The sequence below is a fragment of the Hypanus sabinus genome, chromosome 9, assembly GCF_030144855.1.
Source record: "Hypanus sabinus isolate sHypSab1 chromosome 9, sHypSab1.hap1, whole genome shotgun sequence".
NCBI classification, from domain to species: Eukaryota; Metazoa; Chordata; class Chondrichthyes; order Myliobatiformes; family Dasyatidae; genus Hypanus; species Hypanus sabinus.
The window spans coordinates 1890620-1908770 of NC_082714.1; the positions used below are offsets into that span (position 1 = coordinate 1890620).

The 18151-nt window shown below is 46.8% G+C and overlaps 2 protein-coding genes across 3 annotated transcripts in view; one reads left to right on the top strand and one right to left on the bottom strand.

Annotated features, from left to right (window-relative positions):
• LOC132398992 (ankyrin-repeat and fibronectin type III domain-containing 1-like) overlaps positions 1 to 6985 on the bottom strand; it is a 755630-nt gene extending 748645 nt beyond the window's left edge. Inside the window, exon 1 of the mRNA XM_059978830.1 lies at positions 6861 to 6985. The gene's annotated coding sequence lies outside the window, so the exon portion shown is untranslated. The remainder of the gene's footprint in view (positions 1 to 6860) is intronic.
• Positions 1247 to 18151, top strand: part of LOC132398993 (tubulin epsilon and delta complex protein 2) — a 31254-nt gene continuing 14349 nt past the window's right edge. The window contains exons 1-8 of one of the 2 annotated variants that reach the window (XM_059978833.1): positions 1247 to 6341; positions 6980 to 7078; positions 7887 to 7963; positions 11033 to 11714; positions 12312 to 12365; positions 13455 to 13533; positions 14259 to 14379; positions 16506 to 16607. In XM_059978833.1, coding sequence (XP_059834816.1) covers positions 6295 to 6341; positions 6980 to 7078; positions 7887 to 7963; positions 11033 to 11714; positions 12312 to 12365; positions 13455 to 13533; positions 14259 to 14379; positions 16506 to 16607 — 1261 coding nt within the window. In that variant the 5' untranslated portion in view covers positions 1247 to 6294. The remainder of the gene's footprint in view (positions 6342 to 6979; positions 7079 to 7886; positions 7964 to 11032; positions 11715 to 12311; positions 12366 to 13454; positions 13534 to 14258; positions 14380 to 16505; positions 16608 to 18151) is intronic. The other variant, XM_059978832.1, reaches the window with a different exon arrangement.

An 18151-nucleotide genomic window follows, 5' to 3' on the forward strand; every position in this document is an offset into this window, starting at 1 on the left:
AACCAATGGCTCCAGAAACTTCACTTACGTTTTCTGACTGAGATTCACCCCAACCTACACCATTTGCGACCAGCTCTTTAGTGTTGAGTAAGCTTGTCTCGGTGAGAACTGATCTCTGCATCAAGCTTTGAAATGCCTCTACCGTGACTTCAGTGAGCAGTTATAGAGCATTACCAGTGCCCCACATCATGTGTTAAGACTTTAACACCCTATCCCAGCTCACTCATTGATAAAACACGTGTTCAGAATTTGAATCAGAATCAGGTTTAAGATCACTGGCATATGTCGTGAAATAAATGTGTTGTTTTGTGGCAGTACATTGCAATACATAATAATAAAACAACTATAAATTACAATAAGTATATATAAAATACAATAAAATTTTTAAAGTAATTAGTGCAAAATAAGAGGAAAAAAATACAGTGATGTAGTGTTCATGGGTTCTTGTCAGTTCAATTTGCCTCTCACAATAGATCAACAGCAGACGCAATCTCAATGGCTCTCTACATGGCTTTAGACCACCTGGAGAACACAAACACCTACGTCAGGATGCTGTTCATTGACTAGAGCTCAGCATTTAATACCATCGTTCCCACAATCCTGATTGATAAGTTGCAGAACCTGAGCCTCTGTACCTCCCTCTACATTTGGAGCTTCGACTTCCTAACCGGAAGACCACAATCTGTGCAGGTTGGTGATAACATACCCTCCTCGCTGACGATCAACACTGGCACACCTCAGAAGTGTGTGCTTAGCTCACTGCTCTATTCTCTATATACACATGACCACATGGATAGGCATAGCTCAAATACCATCTATAAATTTGCTGATGATACAACCATTGTTGGTAGAATCTCAGGTGGTGACGAGAGGATGTGCAGGAGTGAGATATGCCAACTAGTGGAGTGGTGTTGCAGCAACAACCTGGCACTCAACGTCAGTAAGATGAAAGAGCTGATTGTGGACTTCAGGAAGTGTAAGATGAAGGAACACATGCCAATCCTCATAGAGGGATCAGAGGTGGAGAGGGTGAGCAGTTTCAAGTTCCTGGCTGTCAAGATATCTGAGGATCTAACCTGGTCCCAACATATCGATGTAGTCATAAAGAAGGCACGACAGCTTTATTAGGAGCTTGAAGAGATTTAGTACGTCAACAATACACTCAAAAACTTCTATAGATGTACTGTGGAAAGCATTCTGACAGGATGTATCACTGTCTGGTATGGGGGGGGGGGGGGGATGGGTGGGGGGGAGGTGGCTACCGCACAGGACCGAAAGCTGCAGAAGGTTGTAAATTTACTCGGCTCTATCTTGGGTACTAGCCTTTCTTATCCCGATCCAAAAACATCTTCAAGCAGCGGTGTCTCCAGAAAGGCAGCATTCATTATTAAGGATCCCCAGCACCCAGGGCATGCCCTTTTCTCACTGTTACAGTCAGGTAGGAGGTACAGAATCCTAAAGGCACACACTCAGTGATTCAGGAACAGCTTCTTCCCCTCTGCTATCAGATTCCTAAATGGACATTGAACTCCTGGACACTACTTCACTTCTTAAATGTATATTATTTCTATTTTTGCATGATTCTTAAACTATTCAATATACGTATACAGTAATTGATTTACTTGTTTATTTTTTTTCTCTTCCATTTTTGGATCGGAACAAGAAGGGCGGTGTGAGAGCTAAATTCTGAAGGAAGGCAGTTTTTTTAAAAACTTCTTCAAGTACAAGAAGGGTGAGACTGCACAGGCGCGTGACATAGACAGGACAGCACGGAAAGTTTAAAAAGAAGACAACCCTATACAGCGGGCAGCGGAGTGAGTGGCAGCAGAGTGTAGGGCTTTGGCTCAACGGGCTTAGGCGGTAACAGGAAGAGGAAGAGTGAGGCACCAACTCTTTTTTTCCACCTTGGTGAATCGGCCTGGACAGACGGAGGAACAGCAGGTCTCACACATCTAACGGTTTAAAATGTTTGTGTGTTTGGCGAGGCAAATGGGTGAGTAGACTTATTTTTCCTTGTTTCACTCCTGTAGAATTAGGTAGCATGTCTGCAGGGTTAGTACTTTGATCAGGGTGTCAGATGTGGGAATCCTGGGAGACCTCCAGCCTCCCTGATAGCCACATCTGCACCAGGTGAACCGAGATTCAGCTCCTCGGAGACCATGTTAGGGATCTGGAGCTGCAACCTACTGCTTATTAAGGAAAGTGAAGAGGTGATAGACAGGAGCTACAGCGAGGTAGTCATCCCTAGGCTACAGGGGTCAGAAAACTGAGTGACTGTCAGCAGAAGGAAGGGAAATGCCTGGATAGTGGAGAGCACCCCTGTGGCTGCCCCTCTCAGCAACAAGTATATCATTTTGGATGCTGTTGAGGGGGATGACCTGACGGGACGGCCATGGTGACCGGGTCTCTGTCACTGAGCCTGGCGATGTTGTGCAGGAGGGAAGGAGAGAGAAGAGGAATGTGGTAGTCACAGTGGATTCCATAGACAGGGGAACAGACAGGAGATTCTGTGAGCCTGATAGAGATACCCGCATGGTGTGTTGCCTCCCAGGTGCCAGGGTACGGGATGTCTCAGATCGGGTCCAGAATATTGTGAAGGGAGAGGGCGAGCAGCCAGCTCTCTTGGTACATGTTGGTACCAATGACACAGACAGGAAAAGGGAGGAGGTCCTGAAGAGAGATTTCAGGGAGTTAGGAAGGGAGCTGAGAAACAGGACATCCAGGGTAGTAATCTCAGGATTGCCACCTGTGCCAAGTGCTAGCAAGGGCAAGAATAATAGGATCAGGCAGATGAATGCGTGGCTGAGAGACTGGTGCAGGGGGCAGGGCTTCAGATTCTGGGATCATTGGGATCTCTTCTGGTGGAAGTATGACCTGTTCAAAAAGGATGGGTTTTATCTGAACCCAAAGAGGACAAATATCCTGGCAGGAAGGTTTAATAGAGCTGTTAGGGAGGGTTTAAACTAATTTGGCAGGGGGATGGGAACCGGAACAATAGAGCGGAAGAGGGGGAGAAACAGAAATAAATCTAAGGTAGTGAGCAGTAAAGATGTCAGGAAGGACAGGCAGGTGATGGGGCAAATTTGAAGCCACTGGGATGAGTTGCAGTGCAATAAAGTTACAGTGAAATCAAAGCAGAAAGTACTAAATACTGGACCTAAGGTGTTATACTTAAATGCACGCAGCATAAGGAATAAGGTGGATGATCTTGTCATACAGCTACAGATTGGCAGGTATGATATTGTGGCCTTCACTGAGATGTGGCTAAAGGATGCACATCTCTGAGAGCTGAACATCCAATGATATAAGGTGTATTGGAAGGATAGGCAGGTAGGTAGAGAGGGTGGCATGGCTTTATTGGTAAGAAATTATATTAAATCATTAGAAAGAGGTGACATAGGATTGGAAGGTACAGAATCTTTATGGGTTGAGCTAAGAAATCGCAGGGGTAAAAGGACCCTGATGGCAGTTATCTACAGGCCTCCAAACAGCTGCAGTGATGTAGAATACAAATTACAACAGGAAATAGAAAAGGCTTGCCAGAAGGGCAGTGTTATGATAATTGTGGGGGATTTTAACATGCAAGTGGATTGGGAAAAATCAGGTCAGCACTGGATCTCAAGAGAGAGAATTTGTAGAATGTCTACGAGATGCCTTTTTAGAATAGCTTGTTGTTCAACCCGCTAGGGGATTGGCTGTACTGGATTGGGTATTGTGTAATGAACCTGAGGAGATTAGAGAGATTGAGGCGAAGGAACCCTTAGGAGGCAGTGATCATAACATGATTGAGTTCACTGTGAAATTTGAGAAAGAGAAGCCGAAATACAATGTGTTGGTATTTCAGTGGAGTAAAGGAAATTACAGTGACATGAGAGAGGAACTGGCCAAGGTTGACTGGAAAGGGACACTAGTGGGAAGGACAGCAGAGCAGCAGTGGCTGGAGTTTATGTGAGAAGTGAGGAAGGTGCAAGACAGAGATATTCCAAAAAAGAAGAAATTTTTGAATGGAAAAAGGATGCAACCGTGGCCGACAAGAGAAGTCAAAGCCAAAGTAAAAGCAAAGCAGAGGGCATACAAGGAAGCAAAAATTAGTGGGAAGACAGAGGATTGGGAAGTTTTTAAAAGCTTACAAAAGGAAACTAAGAAGGTCATTAAGAGGGAAAAGATAAATTATGAAAGGAAGCTAGCAAATAATATCAAAGAGGATACTAAAAGCTTTTTCAAGTATATAAAGAGTAAAAGACAGGTGAGAGTAGATATAGGACCGATAGAAAATGATGCTGGAGAAATTGTAACACCAGGAGCACCGGAAACAGTAGATGACCCTAACAGACTCACAGTTCAAGTGTTGCCTCACCTGGAAGGATTATTTGGGAACTTTTCTTGCATCTAGTGCAGACTTGAGTGAGGTTTTAGCCTAATGAATCAACTCAAAAACAAGCTGAGGAACCGTTTAGGTGAATGTCATTTGAATATGTTAATGAGAATCAAAAGCTATCAATTGGATGGAAGTTCTATTAGCCTAGATAGAGTTTACAAAGAATGGGTAAATGCCAAAGACAGGAGAGAGAAAAAAAAAATAACTGAGTGACTTAAGTATGTAAACACAAGGAAATCTGCAGATGCTGGAAATTCAAGCAACACACACAAAATGCTGGTGGAACGCAGCAGGCCAGGCAGCATCTATAGGGAGAAGTACCGTTGACGTTTCGGGTCGACACCCTTCAGCAGGCTTGGAGAAAAGAAGATGAGGAGTAGATTTAAAAGGTTGGGGGGGGGGGGAGAAACACCAGATGATAGGTGAAACTGGAAGGGGGAGGGATGAAGTAAAGAGCTGGGAAGTTGATTGGTGAAAGAGATACAGGGCTGGAGAAGGGGGAGTCTGATAGAAGACAGAAGGCCATGGTAGAAAGGAAAATGGCCATGGATTGACATATTGGAATGGAATGGGAGTGGGAAGTGGAATTAAAATGGGTGGCCACTGGGAGATCCCGCTTCTTCTGGTGGACGGAGCGTAGGTGCTCGGTGAAGCTGTCTCTCAATCTGTGTTGGGTCTCACTGATATACAGGAGGCCATACTGGGAACACTGGATACAGTATATGACCCCTACAGACTCATGGGTGAAGTGTCGTCTCACCTGGAAGGACTGTTTGGTGCCCTGAATGGTAGAGAGGGAGGAGGTGTAGGGGCAGGTGTAGCACTTGTTCCGCTTGCAAACATAAGTGCCAAGAGGGAGATCAGTGGGGAGGGACAAAAGGAGAAAGAAGTCATATATGGAGTGATTCCTGTGGAAAGAAAAAGTGGGGAGGGGGTAGGCAAAGATGTGATTGGTGGTGGGATCCAGTTGGAGATGATGGAAGTTGCAGAGAGTTATGTGATGGACGAGGAGGCTGGTGGGGTGGTAGGTGAGGACAAGAGGAACCCTATGCATGGCAGAGTGGTGGGAGAATGGAGTAAGAGCAGATGTGCTTGAAATGGAAGAGATGCAGTTGAAGGTAGTGTTGATGGTGGACGAAGGGAAGCCCCTTTCTTTGAAAAAGGACATCTCCTTTCATTCTAGAATGAAAAGCCTCATCCTGAGAGCAAATGTGGAGGAGACAGAGGAATTGAAAGAAGGGGATGAGGCAGGGTGGGATGAGGTGTACTCCAGGTAGCTTTAAGAGCCCGTGGGTTTATAATAGACATCAGTAGATAAGCTGTCTCCAGAAATAAACATAGTAAAGTTAAGAAAGGGGAGGGAGGTGTCAGAAAAGGGCCAGGTGCATTTGAGGACAGGGTGGAAATTGGAGGCAAGGTTGATGAAGTCAACTAGCTCCGCGTGGGTGCAGGAAACAGCACCAAAGCAGTCGTCGGTATAGCATAGGAAAAGTGGGTGATGGACACCAGCGTAGGCTTGGAACAGACTGTTCCACATAGTGGACAAAAAGGCAGGCATAGCTAGGACCCACGCAAGTGATTTCCCTTGGCTACACCTTTAGTTTGAAGGAAGTGAGGAGGAGCCAATGGAGGGTGAGGATAGACGGAGGAGAGTGGTTCTGAAGGGTAACTCGTTGGTTCTGGTGTCCAGAAAGAAACGGAGAGCTTTGACGCCTTCTGGTGGGGGATGGCGGTGTATTGGAACTGGACGTCCACAGTGAAAATAAGATAATGAGGGCCAGGGGGGAATTTAAAATCATCGGAAAGATCTGACCAGGCGCCGATCTCTGGCTGACCCGCCCCCCGGTTGGTTTGCGGGGCCAAGGCACCAATACCGGAAATTACCGCGCGAGGCGGGGCCGCAGCGGCTGCGGTGCATGCCGGGACACGGTGCCGCCATGTTGCCTGCCGGCAGCGCGCTGAGGTATCGCGACGCTCCCTCATTGATCCCCTCACCACATGGACACCCGCGGCGCTCCCTCATTAATCCCCTCACCCACATAGACATCCGCGACGCTCCCTCATCAATCCCCCACCCGCACGGGCACTCACGGCGCTCCCTCATTGATCTCCCATTCGCACGGGCACTCGCGGTGCTCCCTCAATCCCCACCCGCATGGACACTCGCGGCGCTCCCTCATTAATCCCCTCACTCATGGACACCCGCGACGCTCCCTCATCAATCCCCCACCCACACGGGCACTCACGGCGCTCCCTCATTGATCCCCCATTCGCACTGAAACTCGCGGCGCTCCCTCATTGATCCCCCACTCGCACGGGCACTCGCGGTGCTCCCTCAATCCCCACCCGCATGGACACCCGCGACGCTCCCTCATCAATCCCCCACCCGCATGGACACCCGCGACGCTCCCTCATCAATTCCCCACCCGCACGGGCACTCACGGCGCTCCCTCATTGATCCCCCACTCGCACGGGCACTCACGGCGCTTCCTCATTGATCCCCCACTCGCACGGGCACGCGGTGCTCCCTCAATCCCCACCCGCATGGACACTCGCGGCGCTCCCTCATCAGCCCGGCACTGACGCTCCTCTGTTCGACAGGCTGAGCCGGGCGCTGGCTGAGGTGGCGAAGCGAAGCGGCGACGAGGAGCGGCGGCTCCGGGAGAATCGGGGACGGTGGAGCGGGACCGTCCAACCCGGGTTAGTGTTTCCGGTACAAACACACCCACTGTCAGTCCTTAGTGACCGCCCAACCCCGTGTTGTTCGGTAACCACAGGAATTCCGACCATGAGCTTCCTCTCCACACACAACACCCGCACTCCCCTCCACCTCCAAATCGCTAACTATCTTCTGCACCTCTGTCAACACCCTCCACTCCTCCCATCCTCTCCCCTCCCCACCCCCTTGCTCCTTTCCCTCTCTATTCACCCCCCCCCCCCCCCCCCCGTCCTCACCCTCTAAACCTCCAGCCCCGAATCCTCTCCCCATTCCCTCCAACTCCACATCCTCTAAACCCCCATCCCAGAGCAAACGCTCCTCATGTTGAAACACACACAAAATGCTGGAGGAATTCAGCAGGTCAGGCAGCATTTAGGAAACGAGTACTGTCAACGTTATAGGCCAAAACGTCGACTACTTTTTCCAGAGATGCTATCTGGCCTGCTGAGTTCCTCCAGCGTTTTGTGTGTGTTGCTCGGATTTCCAGCATAGGCAGACTTTCTCTTGTTTGTGATTGGACACCCATATGTTAACCCTTTCATTCCTGGTATCATTGTCCTGAACTTCCTCTGGACCCTCTCCAATGTCAGCACGTTTTCTTCAATAAAGAACACGAAACTGCTCACAATATTCCAAGTGTGGTCTGTACAATTTCTTCTAAAACCTCAACATTACATTGTAGTCCTCCCGAAGGACTAGCCAGTGGAGAGTAGTGTGTTGTGTCGCAGACTGTGTGTTGTCAGAGTTACAGTATCCTGTCACTGAGGGATTCTTCATGTTTATTCCCAGGAAGGGCCATGCTGCAGACATCCTCAAAAAGGAAGGAGTTGCCACCAACAAGACGGAAGAACATTCAGAGAGCTCTGGTAGGGCAGAAATTTAGGTTTAAGATTAATCTTTAAGATAAAAATTAAAATAAAATTAGCTTTATTTGTCACATATATCAAAATGAACAACGAAATGCATCATTTGCATCAATGACCAACACAGTCCGAGGCTGTGTGGGGGAAACCCACAACGTACTAATCCTTATCAGCAACACGAGTGAATCTGCAGATGCTGAAAATAAATAAAAAACACACCTGCCCCCACACTTCTTCCCTCACCACCATCCCAGGCTCCAGACAGTCCTTTCAGGTGAGGCACCACTTCACCTGCGAGTCAACTGGGGTGATATACTGTATCCGGTGCTCCCAATGTGGCCATTTATACATTGGGGAGAACCGCTGCAGACTGGGAGACCGTTTCGCCGAACACTGGTGCTCAGTCCTCCAGCAGTGACAGGATCTCCCTGTGGCCACACACTTCAATTCCACAGACCACTCCCACTCCGATATGTCTGTCCATGGCCTCCTCTACCGTCAAGATGAGGCCACATGCAGGTTGATGGAGCAACACCTTATCTCCTGGCCTAGGTACCCTCCCACCTGCTGGCATGAACATTAAACTCACTGACCTCCGTTGATACCCCTGCCCCCCCCCCTTACCCCATCCCTATCTATAATTTTAGTCTGGTTCCCTTTCTCTTTCCCCCCCTCACTATAATCTCCCCGCAGCCCTACCTTCCTTTCTCTTTTATTTCCCATAATTTTCCACCTTCCCCCAGCCCATTTCCCTTCAGCCTATCACTTCCCAGCTCTCTACTTCATCCCTCCCCCCACTTCTTATTTCCCCCCCCCCCAACCATCCCATGTTTCTTCACTCCTGATGAAGGGTTTCAGCCCAAAACATCGTCACTACCTCCTCCTATAGATGCTGTCTGGCCTGCTGAGTTCTGCCAGCATTTTGTGTTTTTTAATCCTTATCAGTATGTGTTTGGAAACTGGAACACCCAGAGAAAACCCACATGATCACGGGGAGAAAGTACAAATTCTTAACAGATGATTGAACTTGGGTTGCTGGCACTGTTTACACACAGAGTGGTGGGTGCATGAACGTGCTGCAGGGGTGGTGGTAGAGGTAGGTACATTAGGGACATTTAAGAAACTCTTGGATTGGCACATGGGTGAAAGAAAACTGGAGCGTTACATGGGAGGTGATCTCAGAGTATGTTAAGTGATTAGCACAAAGAGCCTGTAGTTAGAGGTATGGCGCATTAACAGGCCCTTCCAGCCCAATGTAATTTATAGTTTTTAATTGTGTATTGCAGTGTACTGCTGCTGCAAAACAACAAATTTCTCAACATATTCTGGTGATATTAAACCTGATTGTAATTTTTCCCCTCAGGTTCCTATGAAATCTCTCCCCTGTTGCATTGGAAACTGATCTGTGGTTGATTGTTAAGCACTTCTATCAGCTTGATAATTTTACAGATGTTGTGCTGTAAGGAGTTAATTCTTGTTTTGGACTGAATGCCTGGGTCATGGGTCAGAGTAGGTGTGTGTGTGGGATGGCCTCCAGGGTTCCCTGTGCTCTCACTGGGTCTATTCCCTTCTTAGAGTCTCTATCCTCACAGAAGGGGACAACAGTTAACAATTTCCATGCATTTGTTTGGGTGAACACCTACACTCTCACTTAGGCTGTTGGTTGCGTTGATTTACAGATAGAGAGGCACAGGCCTTTTGACCCATTGCATCCATGCTGACCATCAACACCCATTTACACTCATCTTACATTAAATTCCACATTTTATTCTCGCAACTTAACTGACAGCAGCCAGTTAACCCAGCAACACACACACCTTTGCGCTGTGGGAGAAGCTGAATCATTGGTGGAAGCCCATCAGGGAAAACGTACAAACTCCACACAGACAGCACCCAAGGTCAGGATTGAGGGGACATCAGCAGATGTAAAACCAATTCTGGGGAACAGGGGTTCCTATACATAATCACCGCTCCCCCTCCCTTCAGCCCCCCCCCACCATCTCCTGTAAACTGGAAGTGTTTAAGCCTAAATTAGTCTGCCTGCAGTTATTTCCCAAACTACACAGTAACAGAAAAGCCCCCAGACCAAACCTCCAGACTAAAGGTAGATTCTTGCTTTACAGGACAACAAGCCCCCATTCCCTTCAGTATCAGTGTGGACGTACAGGACACAGCATGCAATTCCCCACCCATCTGGCTTCACCTGTCACCTTCTAGCCTGTACTGCTTCCCCTTCTCCCCCCACCTTCTTGTTCTGGCTTCTTCCCCATTACTTTTCAGTCCTGATGAAGGCTCTTGGCCTAAAATGTCAACTGTCTTCGTTTCCATAGATGCTGCCTGGCCTGATGAGTTCTTCCAGCACTCTGTGTGTGTTCCTCTGGATTTCCAGCATCTGTAAAATCTCTTGTGTTTATGCTTTTGAAAAAACCGGAGGCTGAATATCTGTGAGTTTCCAAGTTTAGTGAAAGTCTGGAGGTGGCATGTCTTGTGCTTGAGGACTGTGTCGTCTGTCTGTGTGGCTGGGTGGGTGCGAGGAAAGGGGCCTATTTTACTGTTGTTCTTCTGTGGGCATGTTATGTTGGCGCCAGAATGTGAGGCCTACCTGTTGGCACATTCTCAGATTGTGTTGGTTGTTAACATAAACAGTGCATTTCACTGCGCGTTTCATTGTACATGTGGTAAATAAATAGACCATAGAATGGTACAGCATAGGAACAGACCCCTTGGCCCACAGTGTTCTGTGAATGGCCAACTAAACTAATCCCTTCTGCCTCCACATCCTCCCATTTTCCTCACATTCATGTGCCTGTCTAAACGTTTCTTAAAAGTCTCTGTTTCTGCCTCTACTGCCACCCGAGGCAGAGCATTCCAGATACCCACTTTGTCTGTGCAGAGAAAGCTTGCCCATCACATCTCTTTTGAAGTTACCCTCTCTCACCTTAAATGCATGCCCTCTGGTATTAGACATTTCAACCCTAGGAAAGAGATACTGTCTGTCTAATGAATTTGAATCTGTAAAATCTAAGCCTGGATGTAGAACTCAGCTCACATTCCCTTCATGTTCTATTACAGGACAGGTCTGTGGTAGAGATGAGCTGCAGGAGCTGGAAGTGTTGAATAAAGCACTAGCTAAAGCCTTTCGAATACGACAGACACACAGCAGAAGGCTGGAGGCAGAGCTGATGCATGTGGGCAGTCCTGCAAGCAGCACCACGGTGATGGACAGAAGCTCAACAAAGGTGGCCAGGAGCGATTCACCAGGCATTACTCATGGGTCAGCCAGTGTAAAGGTGGGTACTCGGGTGGTACCTTCACGGAGTGGTCTGGCAGATGGGCTCAACGGGAAGAGGACTACAGCGCATTCTGCCTCCTCCAGGAAACCGGTGGCTGTTGCGTTGAAAGCTCCATACAAAACCGAGCAGGTGGGGAGGAGGTGGTCCATTGCAGGACATGCTCCTCAGTGCTCTTTGCAAAGACGGCCACGAGCACAGGGAGTCATAGCCGCACAGCATCCAGTTCAAAGGTCAGGAGATGGAATCCTCTCTGTAAACCCCACCCTGAGGACATTCCGAGGCCAAGTACAGACCCCTGCAGACCCAGACACCGGTTCCGCTGCACCATTTCCTCTTGTTAAGCAGCAAACTGAGAAAAGTACTAAAGAGCCACCGAAGGCAAGTGTTTGCAAAGGGGACGAGCTGCAGACTGACATCTCTATTGTGGAGATCCCCAGAGTAATCACGCTTCAAACAAGCAGGTAAGAAGTTTTAAATTACACTTAACCTGTACAAGTGAAACTCATAGAATTCCACAGGACCTTGTCATAGAAGAGGCAGACTTTGGGCTGGGGTGTTGAGAACAAGAGCCTACGCTCTCGGGACAGAGATGAGAAGAATGTTCTCCCTACGGAAGGTAGAGAAGCTTTGCAGATCAGTAGTTTCTATAGATATCAAGAGAATGAACGTATGTGGGGTCACTGTTGAAAGTGGTGCTGAGCCAAAAGATCAGTCATGTGGGATAGCAGACTCAAAGGGCTGAGTGGCTCTTCAGGAAGTAAAGGGATAGGAATGAGTGTAGAGGACTTGGAGGTGATGGAGGGAACTGAGGGAAAAGTAATGGGGATTTTTTTCCAATGGGAATTGGGGAGGTGAGCTTCATTCGTGAGGTAGATTTTGTTTCAATGGCAGTTGGGGAGGTGACCTGCACTCATGATGGGGATTTTGTTCCAGTGGGAATTGTGAGGTGAGCTTCGATCATTTGCTTCATTTCTAGTTTGAGAATTTAACAGAATGTTCCTTTTGGCACAATTACATTACAACCATCGGAAGAGTAACGCATTCCTAAACTTCCACAGGTCTTCACTGCAGCTTCCAGCAACATGGAGAAAGCAACGCAGCCGAAACACACGGTAAGCACGTTGTCCGCAACAGTACTCCCCGGCATCTTCAGGAATGTTTGTTAATTCCACTGTCAAATACTTCTCCTTTTGTGTGTCTCCGCCCCCCCCCCCCCCCCCATTTGCCTCTGTTAAATACTTCCCCCATTGTATGCCCCTCTCAGTGTTGTCTACCTGGTAATAATAGACTCTGTATAGACTAAGGGTCACGGCCTGAAACGTCGACAGCGCTTCTCCTTATAGATGCTGCCTAACCTGCTGTGTTCCACCAGCATTTTGTGTGTGTTGTTCTCTGTATAGAGAGCTGGGTTTCACTTTGCAACCCTTGCCATTAGCTAGTGAGTGAGTAAATAGATGGATGAGCAAGGGAAGGGAGAGGATTACTTCTCTGGGCTGAAGCTCTTTCCTTGATTCCAATCACATCACTGTCACCAGCCTCCTCTAATTCCTTTTATAAGAGAATCTGACACCACAGAGTAGAAACAACGCACACAAAATGCTGGTAGAACACAGCAGGCCAGGCAGCATCTATAAGGAGAAGCACTGTCGATATTTCGGGCCGAGACCCTTCGTCAGGACTAACTGAAAGGAAAGATACTAAGAGATTTGAAGGTTGTGGGGGGGGAGGGGGGAAATGCAAAAGAATAGGAGAAGACCAGAGGGGGTGGGGTGAAGCTGAGAGCTGGAAAGGTGATTGGCAAAAGGGATACAGTGCTAGAGAAGGGAAAGGATCATGGGACGGGAGGCCTCGGGAGAAAGGTGGGGGGGAAGCACCAGAGGAGCACTCAGGTAGGAGGAACAACACCTTATATACCGGCTGGGTAGCCTCCAACCTGATGGCATGAACATTGACTTCTCTAACTTCTGTTAATGCCCCTCCTCCCCTTCTTACCCTATCCCTGACGTATTTAGTTGTTTGTTTTTTCTCTCTCTCTCTCTGCCCATCACTCTGCCTGTTCTCCATCTTCCTCTGGTGCTCCCCACTCCCCACCAGCATTTTGTATGTGTTGTTTGAATTTCCAGCATCTGCAAATTTCCTTGTGTTTGCACCACAGAGTAGACTTTTATTTCAGGTGTTGTTTGATTTCTTTTGTTCTCCAGCTTGTGGGACAAAGTGTTCAAGAGCAAAGCCGTTACCATTCAGGGGAGGACCCACTTCATGGAAAGGATCCAGTCAGCCGTATCCTTTCACCAGAGAATCACAACTCAGAAACAGGCCCTTCACATCACCGTCCATGCTGACCAAGAGTCCTAACTAGTCTAGTCCCGTTTGTCTGTGTTTGGCTTATATCCCTCTCAAACCTTTCCTATTTATGAACCTTTTAAATCCTTGAAGACCGAATCCATCGATTCTTCACAATCTGCAGGCACAGCTACACTATAAAACAGAGCAGTACAGTGCAGGCCCTTCAGCCAACAACGATGCTGTACTGTCCTTTTAACCCACTCCAAGAACAATCTAACTCTTCCCTCATACATAGCCCTCTACTTTTCTATCTTCCGTGTTACCCGTTTGAGTCTCTTAAATGTCCAAAATGTATCCACCTGTACCATCATCCCTGGCAATGTGTTCCATTCTCTCTTGTGTAAAAAAAAACTCACTTCTGACATCCCTCCTATGCTCTTCTCCAGTCACCTTAAAATTATGCCCTCTTGTATGAGTCATTTAGGAAAAGTATCTGGTTGTGCACTGAGTCTGTGCCTCTAAATTATGCCCACTTGGGAAAAGTCTTTGGCTGGCTGGCTGTGCCTCTTAAGTCTCTTTTCAGTGGATTGTATTTAATATCAACACTGCTACTTTTTCCATTGTAAATCCTGGTTCAAAAGTTGTGATTGTGCTGAAGTGAAGATGGGAGGTGCAGCAATTTCAACCCTTTGAGCTATTTCCCTTAGCTTATGGTGCAGTTCCATTCACAGTTTCCATCTGTGAGTAACGCGGAGATTGAAGAGCGATTAGACCACATCTCTGATCTGTACCAGTGCATCAACCAGTACATGTACACAGACTCTCTGCTCAATTCCATCGGTATGTTCTTTACAGATTGTCATTAAAAGCAAACAATGCTGCAAATGCTCACCAGTAGAAAGCGGAAAAGAACTGATGTTTCAGGTCCAAGACTTTAGCAAAGTCTTTGATAAGGTCCCACATGGGATATTAGTTAAGAAGGTTCAGCTACATGGCATTCAGAATGAGGTTGTAAATTGGATTTGACATTGCCTTCATGGGAGAAGCCAGAGAGTAGTGATAGATTTTTTGCTCTTTGACTGGATTCTTGTGACTAGTGGTGCACTGCAGAAATCAATGCTGGGCCCATATTAATAATCTGGATGGTAACGTGGTAAACCGGATCACCAACTTTGCAGATGACACCAAGATTCGGGGTGTAGTGGACAGTGAGAAATTCTACCAGCTTGCAACAGGATCAAGACCAGCTGGTGAAGTGGGCTGAAAAATGGCAGATGGAATTAAATGCAGACAAGTGCAAGGTGCTGCATTTCAGTAGGACCAACCAGGGTAGGTCTTACACAGTGAACGGTAGGGCACTGGGGAGTGTGGTAGAACAAAGAGATCTAGGAATACAGGCCCATAATTCATTGAAAGTGGCGTCACAGGTAGATAGGGTCATAAAGAAAAATTTTGGCACATTGGCCTTCATAGATTAAAGTATTGATTGTGGGATTTGGGATGTTGAAATTGTATAAGATGTTGGTGACGTCTAATTTGGAATTTTGTGTGCAGTTTTGGTCATCTACCTACAGGAAAGATATAAATAAGATTGAAATAGTACAGAGAAAATTTACAAAGATATTGCCAGGACTGGAGAACCTGAGTTTTAGAGAAAGATTTGAAAAGGTTAAGACTTTGTTCCTTGGAACATAGAAGATTAAGAGATTTGATAGAGGTGTACAAAATTATGAGGGGTATAGATAGAGTAAATGCAAACTGTGGGTTAATGTGGGTTAAGGTTGAAAGGTGAAATGTTTAAGGGGAACGTGAGGGGGAATTTCTTCACTCGGGATGGTGAAAGTGTGGAACGAGCTGCCAGTGGAAGTGGTGGGTGTGGGTTCATTTTCAAAGTGTAAGAAAAATTTGGATAGGTACATGGAAGGGAGAGGTGTGGTCTGGGTGCAGGTTGATGGGAGTAGGCAGATTAATGGTTCAGTGTAGACTAGATGGGCTGAAGGACATGTTTCTGTGTTATAGTGTTCTATAACTCTGTGACCCTTCATCAGAACAAAGAACAAGAAAAAACACATTTGTTTTCATTAGCAGATAAGGTGAGGGAAGAATGGGGGAAAGAAGGGAATATCTGTGGTAGGGTGAGACCAAATTCCTTACTGAGGCAGTGAGGAGCAAATTACTGTGTGTAATGTTTTACTGATTACAACACTGAGAGACCTGCCCAGCAGACCAGACCATTCAGAGGATTAGAGATACAGTGCAGAACAGGCTGTTTCGGCCCTTCTAGCCTATTCGTGAGACAAGTTACAATGACCAATTACCAAACATACTAACTGGTACGTCTTTGGGAGGAAACCAGAGCAGCCGGAGGAAACCCACGCAATCACAAGGGGAGCGTACTTGCATACAGTATCAGAATTGAATTCTGAATTCAGATGCTCCAAGGTGTAATAGTGTTGTGCTGACCGCTATGCTACTGCGGTGCCCTGACAGTTCCTGCTTCCTGTTGACAGTCCGATTTAGACATTATTATATTCCGTTTGTGAAAGATCAACTGGCTCATGAGGCCGTATTTTGACAAGATATCTTTGGAAAGTTTTGATTGGAGATTATCTGCCAATATTAAGCTTCCATCTGCTGGAGATGTAATGAACAGTTGATATCACTCATGTTCAGATGGTTGAAACGTATGAGAAGCTGTTTCTCACACCCTTCCAGATTGTTTAATTGTGGTCCTCCGGTACAGATATTGTGTATCATGTTGTGACTGCTGTTTACTCCAGCATGGTCATGTCACCCATCTCATCGATTGCTATTTGAAGGAACTTTTTTTGTCTGGGAAATGGAGTTAAAATCCAGACCTCTGCACTCCTATTGGAACTGTGGGAGCTGACCTCAGTCCACCTTCCGTTCCAAGGTTGTGCTCATGGCTGGCTTCCTCAGTAAATAAGAATTGTTTTTATTCACAGATACTCTCAGTTGTCAGCGGGAATGTGAGCGAGAGGAGGCACTGGACAGATGCCAGGAGACTCTATCTAGCCTACTTCACTGCATTCAGCAGTTAAGAGATGGTGAGTGCCAGCATTTTCTCCTTACAGCCCACAAGCCTTTGATGCTTCACATCTGACTACGTGGAGCAAACTCACTGATCTGTATAGATTCTGAAAGTGCATCTGCCACTGATAAGGGTATTCTCTGCATTGGCCATGTGAAATTTCGTCATCTCGGCCCTGGGTGGTGATCTGTCCAGGGAGAATTCTATCTCCGCAGGCACCAGGGGTGAGCCTCCACTTATCACAGAGTTCAAATTCACAGTACATTAATTTTCGATGTACATATATGAGACTCAGTTTCTTGTAGGCATTCGCAGTAAATATGCAGAAACACAATAGAATCAATGACAATCCACACATAACAAGATGTATGACCTGTGTGCAAAAGACAACAAACTGCACTATACATGTATATAGAAAGAGAGAGAGAATATGAGATGAAGTCTTTGAAAAAGAGTCCATATGTTGTGGGAACTGTTCAGTGATGGGGCAAGTGAAGTTGAGTGAAATTATCCCCTCTAGTTCAAGAGACTGATGGTTGAGGGGTAATAACTTCCTGAACCTGGTGGTGTGGTTCTGAGGCTTGTGTACCTCCCTCCTGATGGCAGCAGCAAGAAGAGAGAATGAGCTGGCTGGTGGGGGTCCCGGATGATGGATACTGCTTTCTTGTAACAGCGCTTCGTGTAGATTTTCTCAATGGTGGGGAGGGCTTTACCCGTGATGTACTGGGATGTATCTACTAGTTTTTGTAGGATTTTCTGTTCAAGGGCATGCCAGGTTGTGATGCAACCAGTCAGTATACTCTCCACCACACATCTGTAGGAGTTTGTCAAAGTTTTTGATGATTCATTGCATTGTTAATGAGAAATTTCATCATCTCAGCCCTGAGCAGGGACCTGTCTGTGGAGGATTGATCTCTGCCCCATGAAGCAGTGGAGGCTACTTCAGTAAATATACTTAAGACAAGGCTGGATAGATTTTCGCATAGTAGGAGAATTAAGGGTTATGGGGAAAAGGCAGGTAGGTAGAAAATGAGCCCATGGCTAGATCGGCCATGATCTTATTGAATGGCAAAGCAGGCTTGACGGGCCAGATGAGCTGCACCTGCTCCCATTTCTTATGTTCTTAAAATTCACCTTTTACCGACCTTTGGACTAAAGGAGTCTGAGCTCGCCAAAACAGTTACTCTCTTGCCCAGCCTCAGCAATGCAAAACCGTCAGAGCTAATAGACCATGTGCTTTCTCTCCTGGGAAATCACCATCCTTGTTTTATTTTTAAATAGCTCTTCATGCAGCAAATGCCTGATCAAGTTCTTAGTTCAAGATCATAGCTCTTGCTAATGCACCTGTGAAAGACTATAGGGAGCTTGCTAAAGTGGCTGATATTCTGCACTTGGCCAGGCAGAGGTGCATAATTCCTCCTCTTTTCTCTGCCTCAATAAGCCCGGTCAGCAAGATCCCTAACCTAAGGATGCTCACAGCTGAGAAACAGACAATGCCAGGTCTGTTTTTACCACGTTTGCTTTGGTATGAACTCTAGGAAGTGCCAACAGCCTTGCAGC